General features: G+C 30.6%; 2 protein-coding genes across 5 annotated transcripts in view; one reads left to right on the forward strand and one right to left on the reverse strand.

Moving 5' to 3' along the window:
* Window positions 1-14,360, reverse strand: part of LOC143144462 (leucine-rich melanocyte differentiation-associated protein) — a 69,889-nt gene that overhangs the window by 26,027 nt on the left and 29,502 nt on the right. The window lies entirely within an intron of this gene.
* Window positions 3,081-14,360, forward strand: part of LOC143144459 (peroxidase) — a 34,091-nt gene continuing 22,811 nt past the window's right edge. The window contains exons 1-2 of one of the 2 annotated variants that reach the window (XM_076306886.1): window positions 3,081-3,267; window positions 14,272-14,331. In XM_076306886.1, the coding sequence (XP_076163001.1) occupies window positions 14,324-14,331 (8 nt within the window). In that variant the 5' untranslated portion in view covers window positions 3,081-3,267; window positions 14,272-14,323. The remainder of the gene's footprint in view (window positions 3,268-14,271; window positions 14,332-14,360) is intronic. The other variant, XM_076306887.1, reaches the window with a different exon arrangement.

Consider the following 14,360-nt stretch of genomic DNA (forward strand, 5'->3'; position numbering starts at 1 on the left):
AACGACCGTTACGCATAAAGATGCGTATATATGTAAGGATATATTAAGTATAATCCGGTCTCACGCATTTCACCAGGAAATGTTCGATCGAACGATGATCGTCGCTAATTTGATACATTTTCTCCCACGTTGAGATAAACATCCCGATGTGGCGCAAGAAAGGAGCCACGGAAAACATAGTACCGTAGGTACGTGTCGTACATTCGGAATTTTATGCGTGTACTTTATGTTAGAGCTATCAACAGGTTGAGTTTACAATACAGTTTCGAGTATCTGTTTAAGAGAAGTAATGAGTATTGTATACGATACAATTTCTCAGTATTAAATTTAAAGTCTATCCATCATATAAGTACGTGGGTTACTTTATTTAAGAATAATTTAGCGTTATTACTGGCTGATGTTTGTTAATACAGTTTTGATATATTTATATACTATTCTATTTACATCCACTTATACAAATATTAATTGAATAAATGGAATGGTATTTAATCTTGGAGTACCTCAATTTAGAGGTACGTTTAAGGGAATATTTGCTGGAGTAGTATTACGAAAAAGTGCATCAGCAGATCCAGATGCAGTTTTCAAACTTTTTGGAAGCCACGACCCCTGGAAAGGAAAGAATATTTTTGCCCTTGAGGTAAGTACTAGACCTTGAAACAGTACTAAATAAATATATTTTTGTAATTGGTAGATATTGATAAAAAGAGATATTAAGTTATTGATATTTTTCTACGTTTAACAATTATCTTTTGCGAGACCCTTGAATCGGAATGCATTACCCCTAAGGGTGGCATCCCCTGTTTTGGAAAATACCGTTTATGTACAATATTTATATTAACTTGTATACTAGAGTGTTTTGTATCATGTATGTACTTTAATGGTGAACGAAGGATACAAAAATGATAAGAAATAATTATATAAATATGCGCTCTATTTGACATTGTTCCCGAATTATAGCTATTATCGTACTCCAGTAACGTATAGCTACAAAAACTTCATTGGAAGTGTTTAAAATATTTCCGTTCGATTTAAGTTTAAAAATGTAGGTATTATTGGTATTATTTTTAGTACAAAATATTTGCATTATAATAAAGTTGCTTGCAAGGAGTTGTGACCTTCGAGAGTTATCATTTGAGAAGAATTACGTATAACAAATTTCCACTCGTCAGATTCAATGTATAATAATTAATTGTTATAAATGTTAAATTATTTCCTGGATCGATTGACGATATCAGGAAATGTGTACTAGTCAGTATTTTACACTTGAAATTTATTCTAAGTACCTCTATATTTTTTATCCATCTGTTTTAAATTCAGAATTACGAATGTTACCCTCGTTTGTATAACACGATCATGTATTGTTATAGCTTGTATCAATTTGAAAATTTCATTTCGCTGTATATCAATCAAACGCATTGATTATTATTTTTTGATATAGAGTTAAGTGAAGATTGTACAATCGTATACAAAGGACGAGTTTTTATGTAAGAAGATTAAGATTAATTATTTGTAATTCATGTTTTTGGTTTTTGAAGACTATTCTGAAATTATTTCATAGGAGGTTGCCCGATTGTAATTTTTATGAATTTGTATAAAATGGCTCTGCACTCAGTGGAGTATATTCAAGTATAACAGTATTAATATCGAAATAGCGAAGCACAATACAGTCATTTGATTAAGGATTTTTAAGTATTTCTTCGGAGGGTTACAATTTGTTTAAATTTATCTTTCCATGATCATTGATAAATGTTTCAAATGTGAAAGGAGATCAATGCTTCTCAGTAATAGTAAATCAAAAAAATTACCGTAGTAGTAATAACAATAATAAAGACTACGACAACGATGACGACAGCGACGATGATGATGAGACTGATGATGATAATTATGATAATAATAACAACAATAGTAGCGATAGTAATAATATCAATAATAATAAAAATCCAACACACTACGGATTTTACATAAAAAACAATAACATAGTAAACTAGAAAATTAATCATCTGCTATATGTGGGCAAAATAAAAATATATACATCGATAATGATCATAAATTAAAAAGGATACATAAAAATGGAATTCCGTATTGATATATGCAAAACGTCCCATACAAAAGAAGGAAAATGGAAACAGGAAGCAGAGCACGTAACATTAAATCATATATGACTATTAAATAATATACGAGCACAGGAAATATACAAAAATTTTAGATTTTACGAAAGATAAACTCAATCACACACGTGTAAAATTTTATTACCAATGGAGTGAATTTGTGATTCTGTTTTCTAAACCAGGTTCTGAACTCTTGACACGCATATGTGTATTTAACTGTGGAGAGATGAGTTGTGAAAATTATACAACGATTGATCCTCTCTAGTTAATAAGTGAGAGTAACAGCTCGTGTCTCTGCTTTTGAGCAGCAATAAAAATCTTTACTCTCCTCCATGTTTCTGGATTCGTTTAACCGCGTGTTCTCCCGTTACATTAATTTTACCACCTTTCTCTTATAAAAATAGTATTTTTTTGCTTCTAGCGTGTACAAATAATATAAAGTCAAGGTTTAGATTCTTCGATTTTAAAAATATATAAACCTCTAGACTTTCGTATCCCATTACATTAATCGGATCTTGAACTATTTATCCGTCATCTTTAAATTATTTTCGTCGACTCGTCTATTTTAAGCTCTATCTTTCTAAATTAATTTCAATAATCAGTACTTCGAGTAAGATTGAAAACTAAAATTTAAACGTATTCTGCACCCATTGACTACTTTCTCTCCGCAAGGATTAAACATCTACGAAGTTCTGTGTCGCGGTGACGTGGAGTGACTCGTAAGAAATTAGGGGAAAAAGGAAATCGAACGTGTCAAACGAGAAAAGAGGAAAATCGTCTACGTAGATCCTTTCTAAAGAGGGATTGGACATTTGCATTGTACAAGATGGATAATAATGAAAATCAAGGTATAAGAAGCTTTTGGCAGTGTGGGGTACTTGTCGATAGTACCTACCTGCACTTTCTCCCACCATTTATAAAGTTCGGTTCGTATCTCGCACTCGCTCAGTCGTCCTAGTATCACGTGTTCAGAATATCGTTCGGGAATCGGCGCAACTAAGCGCATATGAAGTGAACCGATTCAAGTTGTGCGTTAACGAGAAGTTCCAAGATATTCCAGAGAGACGAAGTTCCCTTTCTGATAGGTTCAGACCCCTTTTTCTCACGGATTAAAAGTTTTGTGGCTAGCCATTTTGCGTGTGATAAACTTTGCTTAATAGTAAGTCGAAGAATGCATTTTTAATAAAAGTTCAATTTCTTATAAATTTAAGCTAGAGATATTCAAGTATTTCGTATTTATCGGAATAGTCGAAGGTTGATTTGCGAAAAGGGAAACGTTCGTTTCCCCTTCGTTGCATGGTGTACCGAACTCACCATATTTAAAAGTTAAAAGTGTATTATTGTGTTAGATCTAGGTAAGAAGTTTTTCGATAAATTTAACGTTGAATTACTCAATCGGTTCGATCTCGGATGGATTAAGATTCATTCCCCGAACTAATTTCTAAATGGTATAAAAATGTATACCATTGTATAATTGATCAGAGACGTTTTAACGTTTTATTGGATCGAAATTTATATATTTACTTTTTAATGTGCCATTTTTGAATAATCGAAATGATTTTTCGATCGATCGAATATTACTTTTCAAAGTTCATAGTTTGTCAGGTCAAAAGTTATATTTTAATAACATTGTTTTCACTTGTGCGATCGATGCAATACGGTAATTTTTGTAGTTTAAATAATTTTGCAATTAACCTGCTTTACAATTTCAGATGAGATGCAATTTAACTTAAAGTGTACTTAATTTGCCGAAAATATGCAAGCGTGTCTTGTGAATTTATCTGCTGCGCGAAAATACATCAACTTCGCTTCCTTCAGGAAACATGATAAATGTTTCACTGTGTTGTGACAGCTGTTAGGGCTAGAGCAACATTAATCACAAACACAACGAGATAATGCAAGTGAATTCACTCTTTTGTAAATTATACCGTAGAAATTGAAAAGGGATTTCTATTGTTTAGAAAATATTTTTACATACCGTGAAACATTTTATCTTAGATTGAGTGGTGGCTTGTATATAAACAAGTAGCGAAAATTATAGCGATAAGAAGCATGCCATTTTTATTTAGAATTTTTTACCGAAATTATAGAGTCATCTTTATGTCACACTAGATATATACAAACCTAAAATACCCCAGTGTTTCTATATATAATAAATAATGGATCATTAAATGAAAGTGAAATACTTGTTACAACTGTAATTTTTGTTAACTTTCTTTTCTGCTTAATTACATTTAATTTTATTTAAAGAATATATGAAATGAAATTAGTGAGGTAGGAGTATTAATTTAACTAAATGAGATGATTGTCGAACTAAATTCAAGAAGCAATAGTTGACTTTTCCCCAGTTTTTGTGTTAAGTATTGACAATGTGGCTTGTATGCAATTCAGAACATGTTGAACAAATACAGTTGTGTCAGTTGTTTGTCGTTGACACGACCAAGGTTTCAGAATTTTTTGCTTCGTTGATCTTGAGCAACGCATTACTTTAATTTTTCGATTCGGTACTATTTATTAAATAGGTACTGATAATGCGATAGTTTTTTTTAATGGCATAGTAGTTCATTTTGTTAATTGATCTAAATCACGTTTCTCGAGTCTCACTTTCTCGTGGATCTCTTAAATAAAGGAAAACTTTTGGATGTTAATATATTTCACAATTGCCCTTAAAACAATGTATTTGTGTCTGACAAATTTTTGTTCAATTATAATGGTTTGATAATTTTTAATCGAAACATTTTGTATGTTCTTTACTAAATCAATGTGTACAAATAAATAGGAGTAGGGTACAATTAGAGGACCAAAGGAGTATTTTTAGGATTTGTTCAATTATATTTCAATAAATTAATTTTCTTGCATCGAATCGACTAAGGTAAGCAAATAATGACTAGATCGTGACTATATCGTGAGATTAAAAATTCAGAATCAATACCTGCAAAATAATATACGACACCTAAAATTATTGTACTTTTAAAATTGAATTTGTCTGTATAAAATTAGATTAATCAAATTATTAGGTAAACATATATACCTATAATTCATCTATCCGAGATCATGATATTGGTAATGAATTATTTGTTCCATTAGTTGTGTTAGGTCTAGGTAAGAAGTTTTTCTATAAATTTAATGTTCAATTATTCGATCAATTTGTTCTCGGATGGATTACTCGGACTTCATTTCTTCATCTGTTATAATATACCAGTAACACAGCGCTGCTCAAGCGAGGCCTCACGAAGCATTTGTATTGTCCCACTCCTGCCTAAATGCGACACTTTACATAAGTATACCGTGCATAACGTAAACAAGCTTCTTTACTGAACGTTCACCCGCGTTACTTGTAAAAAAGAAGTCTTTCTTCAAACTTCTTGTACACTTTATGATTTCTTTATATGTTTTTTTTTCACTAAGTCCCTGGTAATATATCTGTACGAAATTGTAATAGGTGGAAGTATCGTGTATTACAACACTCGGTGTCTTTTAAGCTTTCACTATTAACATTTTTCAGTATTTCATGTCCGTGTAAATAGAGGAAACAGACGGAAAATTTAATTGCATTCTTTGCATCATAATTAGGCGTTTCTATCAGAATTTCATATCTAATCGAGTTAACAAGACATGTTCTCTTTTTTGCTCAAATTTCGATTCTTTAAGGGGACTATCTACAATTTTAAACAATCGGAAATTCTTCCGATTGGTTCTTCTAATAATTAATATAAGATAGAATATTTAAAAAATAATCGTTCATCATCATTGTTGAAAGTCTCCGAGCAGATATCATCTTGCGATCGTTATTGAGGAACTATTGGATTTCTAATAAGAAAAATTCATAAATATAAGCATCTAACTAATTATGGTTAATGCAGATACTAGGGATACTTCTAAGATACTATTCGCACTCACTTAAGGAAAATGAGAAAGAAACTGGCGTCCAAAGAGGGGTCTGCTGGGTAACTTTATAGGTCAATTTATCGACAGATCCAGAACGAAATACCCTGCTCTTTTTTTTTTTTTTCTTACCATTTTACTGTCTTATTCAATTCCATTCTTCAAACGAATACAAGGATCAGCTGAAGCGGGAAATATAAATTATTTCTGCTCTCCGTTATTTGAATCCGATATCAGTTATTATTTAAAAGTTGGGGTTACTGTATTCAAGGAATTTTTAATAGAATGCAACCACGTGTCATTTACCAAAATAAGAAGCATTATTTATAAATAATTCTGGCCAAACTACACTACTGTATAATTTAATTCGAGATATATACAAGATACTTTTAAAAATGATCTTTTTTAAAAATTAAATTCTACTTTCGTTTTCATTTGGGAATTAAACTTGTTTGGCGACTTAACAAAATTATTTATTTACGGAATCCCGTGTCACCTGTTATCGCGAAGAGTAGAATAAAGTAAAGAGCTTTTCAGAAAATGTCAAATAACATTTTAGAATTAACCTACTGTTCCTTTATCATCGTTGATATTTACAGAGTATAAGTAAGCGATAAATACACACTTTAGGGGTTTATGTGCACACGTACGTGCAAACCAATGGAAAAACCGGCTTAATTATCTGCATTCAGAAGATAGAGATCTATTTGTACGCGGGCGCGTTTTATCTAAACGCGCATGCACGCAACTTTCTCCTTTCCTTATGCGGACAAATTTGCAATTCTTCGATCCTCGCAGAATAGCTACCGTTAAGGAAATTCAACGTTCGCTAATGTATGTTTTTGATTCGGTCATTCGAATAGCGATATACGTAATAAGACGTATGTAGAGTCACGAAAATGCAGTACGTCGGAATTTAAATAAAATATGTTAAGTTATAATAGTTTTACTTCATAACAAAAGTCTCAATACATGTACTGTTTCACGTTGTTTATGAAATATAGCGAGTTTTATATTGTGAATAACGATACCCCGATGTATACAGTGTGCGTTTATCTTAGCGATCGTCACGATTCTTTTGGCATTTAAGCTAATACGATGAAAAAATATTTCGTGAGAAAAGTTATTCAGTTTGACGGCAATGATTTGGAATGAGAGAAATTTTTAAAAGACTTTTCATTCGTTGAAAAATAGAGATTATTTTTAATTTTTTAAATGGCACTGTCTATTTTCGACTTCGTAGCAGTGTAACCGATAAAAAACGATTTATAATTCGTAGTAGATTTACAATATTTATTTGTTTCATCTATGAAAATTTAAAGACAAAAATAGAACTTTGTGCCATGGAAGGTGGCATGTAGTCTAAGCATTTATTAATATATAATACTATAATAATAATTATTATTATAGTATTATCATTCTTATTATAATTTTATAACATATGCTATGAATAAAATATCGAATATAAGATAAACGTGTAGTTAAGAAGTATCAGTGTTAATGAGTTACGTTTATGTATTACTCGAATAAAGAATGTTACATTTCACGCGAATAAGGAAACTTGTTTTCTCGACACATTAGTGTAGATTTCTAAGTTCAAGTTGACTTATTTAAAGATCATTGTATAGTAGGTCGCTTATCTCATTTTTTAATCGATTGTCATCAACAATTCCACGAAGTCAAGACTATATATTACCGTTTAAAAAAATTAAGGTGACCTCAATTATTTATCGAATGAAAGGTTTTCTAGGAATTTTTACTGTTACAATTTTTTGCCATCGAAGTATCAAATTCTAAACTTTTATTAGGAACATTTTTTGATCGAATTAGCATAAACTATATATATATATATATATATATTTATTTGTTCTAAAAATTATGATAATTTATAATAAATTTACTCGTGTAAAGTGCTTCTCATATTTTTGGAAAACATTTTAGTTTTAAAGTAATATGTAAAGTATAGTTGCTATTGGATAATAAGTTTTATTTTTCACAGAAGAATTTAACGATTAATAAAGTTTAGCCAAATGAAAATTTGAATATGCAATTTTTCGCAGACAAGAGAAGAATTTGGAGATTGGAAACACAAACTAACTTCTTGTTAGTAATTCTTTCACTACAATGGAAATTAGTACCACGAAATTCCATTCTCGTGAAGTTTCTCACAAGCGTAGAACTCTCCAATATTGCAATTTTGTTTAGGCAAAAAGTTACGAGGTCATATTGCTTCAACGCTTTCGATGAAAATTTATGCATCGCATACAACATCCTCTATAGGAAGATGTATTCGTTCAATTTTTAAACGATATTTAAATAATATAACTGATTTATTTCCTCTTATGATGTAGACACATTTATTGCGGGTGATTCATATTTATGTAAATATTTCAGGTATATTAAAAAGTACTATTTATACATTTGAATACATACTGTCTCACGTGTATGCTCCACTTCTATAATGTTTGTAAACATGAATCATTTTCTGATTTAAATATTATCTTACCATGAGTGAAAGTTTTACTGAATTGTATTGTATATCCATCGATAACTAACGAATAAGTCATAAAACATCTGAATTTGAGAAAAAAGCAAGTAAAATTCGATAACTGCTGATAATCTGAACCTTAATGAACCCATAAATGAAAATTGTAACCTCTAAGACATGAATAGTTATGTAGGTATCTATCTGCTTGATGAATTTGCTGTTGCTTCGCCAGAGAACAAATTTTGTTTAAACTTAAATCTTATACTTTTCAATGTAGATGTACTGACCCCATTGCCAAAATATGTAACTCGGTAAACAGTAACGGCAATAATCCAAATTTCGGATATTATTTACAATAGTAATCTTCATTTTAACCACCTTAAAATATGTTGGAGGAGTAAGGTTACTGGGTATCTTTGACCCACGATCGAGTGTTACTCACATGTCCCTGATTTTGAAATTATAGGCATTAGAACGTAAAAGAAACATAATAATAATTAATTGAAGTTAGATTTGTTTGTTTGTCGCTATAGTTTTCGTATACAGACTTAACTTAGATCATTACTTTTCACTTTGTAGACCATTCTTGAATCTTCCCTCCATAACATGTTCACTACCATCAATTTGTAAAGTAATCGAACAAAAGATGCTTAATGAAAACTTACATCATTATTTTTAATCTTAGTTGGTAGCTAACCATAACTGTTTTCATTTTATCCATACTATCGGAGCAATAGCAAATGATGACAGTTTATTATCAGATGTTGAATACTATTCACTAATGCATTGTACAACCATTAAGCTTAAAGCATTTATAAATCCGTATTTAAATAAAATTTGTACATATCAATCTATAAGGAATGTTTTTTTTTTAGATACATATGTATAAATTTTATATTTAAGTTTTATACTCTCGTTTCAAGACTTAATTCAATTTTCAGTAAAATCGATCTATTACTTTTTTGTTTTTACTAATATTTGTTATGCGTAAGAACTGAAAGGTAGGTTTTCAATCACTTTTAGAGAGATTAAAATTTTACGTAAAAAATTTAAAGGTAAAGCTTTTCTCTCTTCAGCGATAAAGAAAACAATGAAATTAAATATATTTTATTCATTGTATACGTAAATCATATTTCTCCATTACTTTACTATGATATCGGGTATGCTCTTCAAATTTGGTCATTTATTTATTTCAAATATACTCTTCAAATTTGGTCATTTATTTATTTTAAGTATATTCTTCAAATTTGGTCATTTATTTATTTTAAGTATATTCTTCAAATTTGGTCATTTATTTATTTTAAGTATACTCTTCAAATTTGGTCATTTATTTATTTGAAATATACTCTTCAAATTTGGTCATTTATTTATTTTAAGTATACTCTTCAAATTTGGTCATTTATTTATTTGAAATATACTCTTTAAATTTAGTCAGTTATTTATTTTAAGTATACTCTTCAAATTTGGTCATTTATTTATTTTAAGTATACTCTTCAAACTTGGTTATTTATTTTAGGAACAACCTGTATATTTACCTTCGATAAATGATTTCGTATGGTTATAACTCACTTGGGGTTTATTTAATGTTCGCATGTTTCATTGGGTATCTACGTGCTAATTACTAATCCGCGTTGGCTTACTGCAAACGCAACTACTTCGGGACTCTCGAAGTCTGGGAATATCGATAGAGTAATTACATAATATCGCGGAGCAAAAACGATGAATCAACGATGATCGGCTTTCGCGTTCTCCTTTCCTGTTTGATAACACGCCACGATTGCACTAATTAACGATCAACGTTTGCGCAATTCGAGAGAAACTTGGAACGATTTAATGAACCTCGGAAAATCATCTTTCACGGGTGTAACTTTAACGCGAAATATCTTGAATCCTATGCAAAACATTTCGGCGAAGAAAGATAAATTTTGATTTGTTGTATCTCTACTAGAAACGAGGCTCACTGTGCATGTTGTACGTTACGGTCGAACCATGAATTCTTTCAAACATTTTCTCCTGTTAACATACAGGCCTTCAGAAACAGTACAACTTTTATTTGAAATATTTCCCAATATCTTTTGAAGTTCAAGAGTTACATAGCCACAAATAAAATTGGAGCGATTTCTCCTTTCCAGTCGAATAATAGCAGAAATGAAATACGATATAATTCTTAGGTTGGGTCAATGAACGTTTGCGCATAGTTTTATCAAAATTAGCATCTAATAGTTCGCAAATGCGCTCCCCTGTTAGTCAATGCACACATTCACCAATGAGTGCGCAGATTTACTAATTTTTCAAGTGAAACTATACGTACACGCTAGATTAATAATATTCTTACCGATAAAGGAATACATTCACTTTTTATACTTAGTTAATGTCTACATTAACATATTTAATAATTCGCGTCGTTTTGGTAACATTGGGGATTATGGTAAACAGAACCACGTGACTGTGAAAGAATTCCATTGGTCCACTGTATCCATAGCCAAAAATAGGAAAAACGATAAGATTCAACGGATGGTTAAAAAGTCAATAATACAGCTTCTACTAGAAAATTGTTGTAAATATTAAAGCTTTGAAAATAAAGTTTGCCATTATACATAAACAGTAATTTTGGATCAATATCCAAAAATTGGTAAATTTGGATAAAATCATTCTGTTTCGGTCGTGTCACAGTCACGTGATTTTATTTACAGTGATCTTTTTAATTGAATGCAGTATTGAAGAAAGAACTGGTGTTAGGGGTTCTCTTATTACGTAATCAAATCTCTAAATCTCTACTAGATGTACAATATTTCATTGGTATATAAAAAATAATTTCATCACTGTTTATAGATTAACTATCGACTTCGTACATTTTGTAATTATACTGAAAATTACACGTTTCAGTGTACACTTCTATTAAAATCCCTTGGTAAATATATACCGTAAAGTGTGGGGATAACCACGTGACTCTTGTTGAGGGAGAAATCGCGACTCTTATGCAGGACTTATGTACTATAATTTTGATGGCGTCATCATGGTCGCAGGCCTTAAAATCGTGTAACCTTCGCGGGAATGGAAATTGGCTTATAGAACTACATAGGCACAATGAATGTATCTGTGCAACAGTTGCACTTTTAATTAGCGCGTGAAAACACATGCCAAGCTTCCTTGTGGAAAAGCGAATGAAGAAAGTGCTAGTTAAAATTCTCCAGTCCTCGTGCGTGAATCGTTAAACCGTTTACGTCACGTTGCCTCGTTTCTATCGATAACAGAGTAATTAATTTAATCGTTGCTCGTTTTTATATTGATTGTTGCGGTAACTTTGATTATCTGCAGCCATGGAAGTCAACTCACTTCTGTATAAATGATTGCGCGCTCGATAAGGAAATACAGTTTCGAGATCGAATGCAGATTAAATATTGTGAATTTTCGAAAGAATGAAAATTTCTTTCATTTTTCGTGGAACTCAATAATCATTAATTACGCATAATTCTGCTGTGCAACTTTTATTCAAAGTAATGAAATTATTCATAAAATGTGTTGCTACAAGTTTTTACATTCCCTGCAATATTAGAGAATTAGTTGGAAAAGTAAAGAAAATTTGTATTAAATGCATTATTAATTTAACAAAAGTCTCTAGATCTTTGCAACTCGATGTGTATATAATTCTTCGGTTTTTGGACAATTTTTAATGTCAGAGACTAATCTCAACACGATCTAAGCGAGCATATCACATCGATCGTTATCGTAATTTAAACAAAGTTTCATTTCTTTTTACGTCTTATTATAATATGTTTATTTTTCTTACTACATTTCACAATTTGTAAGCACGAAAGCATGATTTGCAGTTTATGTACGCTTTAACTCCCGAATCAATAAATAATTTCTTATTTACTCTTGTCATTGTTTTTCATCGGAATACTCTGGTTTCGTAATGTCTTTCAAAACCGTACTTAAAGATTCGACCTAAATTTTTCTGCTACGGAAGGTGTTTGTGAGACATCTCACAAATCAATTCGGTTAATTTACCGTGTTTAATGGTGATAGAAATTATAACTACCTTCGTTATAATTACCTTGTCAGTTCACTTTGCTTGTTTTACCGATCAAACAAGAAATCGCATAGTAAAACGATTATATCACGTTACCGTAAAACAAGCTCTAGGCTGAAGTGGCACTACCAAAACTACAGCGACAAAAAACAGGGAACTCCATTCTATAAATTACTCATTATGCTACGGATTAGATTCATTTTGTTCTTAGAAATCATTTAAATTGTAAGATATTTGATAAGATAGGGAAAAGTTTCAACTTTTCATAAAGTATTCATCAAATTTCTTTTATAGTTGGCAATTTCTAAATTATTTAACTTACGATAAATTTGGGTGTGTCGAAGAAACGATAAAATGTGATTTTTGTTGATTATTAATTTTTTGCATTGTTCGGTCGGTATCGTGGTGATAAATGTAATTACATTGCAATATTGACTTATTATTTGAAGATAGATTTAGAAATAACACTTCAGTTGCTCCTGTACATAGATATTTTATTTTCTTGTATCTTATCTCTCGTGGTAAATGAATTTTTTTTACATGTGTAATACCACAAATTTTGTACAATAAAGATGTCAAATGAAAGAAAAAAGGGAAAGAAAATAAAATAATAAAATTTAATAAAGTATATGAAAGTACTTATTGAAAAGGAGTGGCTGAAGAGTTGGGGTCGAAATGTCTAATTGAACAAAGGATTGTTTCTTTAATTGTATCACGGTTAAGACAAATCGGTATTCTTTATTCAACTGATCTCTGAATTATTCTATGACTATAGGATATTTGTTTAAATTTTACAAGTTTTATTAAATACCCGTTTTGTCCACCTCTGCGTGCACGCGACGATTATCAAAAGATGTTCGTGACATGTAACCGGAAGGTGATCGTGAACCGTTGCACGTTGCACACGAGTTGCATTTACCAAGTTTCTCGTGCACCGTTGGTGAAAAATTGTTTCGTATTAGGTAACTCTGTTCCAATACGAAGAAATATCTACCCATGAAAATAAGAAAAAAACATTAATTAGTATTTTCGGTGCGTGAAACTTTTATCGTCACAAGAGGGATTTATTGAGATATTTAAGCACGGAAAATATTTAAATTGAAAAAGAATGTTTAAAAGATGCTTAAAAAATGCTTTAAAAATACTTTAAAAATCGTGGTGATTGGTTTTGTGGGACACTCAATATCTATTTTTCATTTTTTCGACAGTGTTCCATATAAAGATAGGGAAACTTTTTATTATAAGTCTGAATTTTTACCTCGATAAAAAATTTAAAATCATCTCCACTACTGTTTACATTTCTTCAAGGTACACAGTTTCACGTTTTATCCACTAATGAAAACTGACGTTTTTATATTTATTATTGTATATTCTTAAGTATACTAGTAATTGTTGAGGATTTTCCGATGTGAAAAGTTCAAAGATGACCCGATTCATTTTATTTTTAATTGCAGGTTATTTAAATCGTTTTTGAAAAACTCCGAATTGCGATTAAAGAGACACAATTACCTGATACTGTTCACATTCTACTTAGTTGTGTTACTATATTTCTCTTAATCCGTGACCAGTTTTTCTTTCTTTCTAGAACACATATAATTAAAAATAAAATGCAATTAAAGATACCATACTCGATTAAATAAAAATCTTCGAACGAACCCAATTTGTGACTTTTATTTTTATCTTTTACTTAAGAAATTAACGAAGTTAATTAAACATAATATTTTATTAAAAGATAAACATTCCCTGCTTGCAATTAGGATTCTATCACATGCCAAATCCATGAATACAAAATTATAAACTACGCAGTTAATGTCCAGGTAACGAAATGATTTCAGATTCCTTTTTA

The sequence above is a fragment of the Ptiloglossa arizonensis genome, chromosome 3 (genome assembly GCF_051014685.1).
Source record: "Ptiloglossa arizonensis isolate GNS036 chromosome 3, iyPtiAriz1_principal, whole genome shotgun sequence".
Lineage (NCBI taxonomy): Eukaryota > Metazoa > Arthropoda > Insecta > Hymenoptera > Colletidae > Ptiloglossa > Ptiloglossa arizonensis.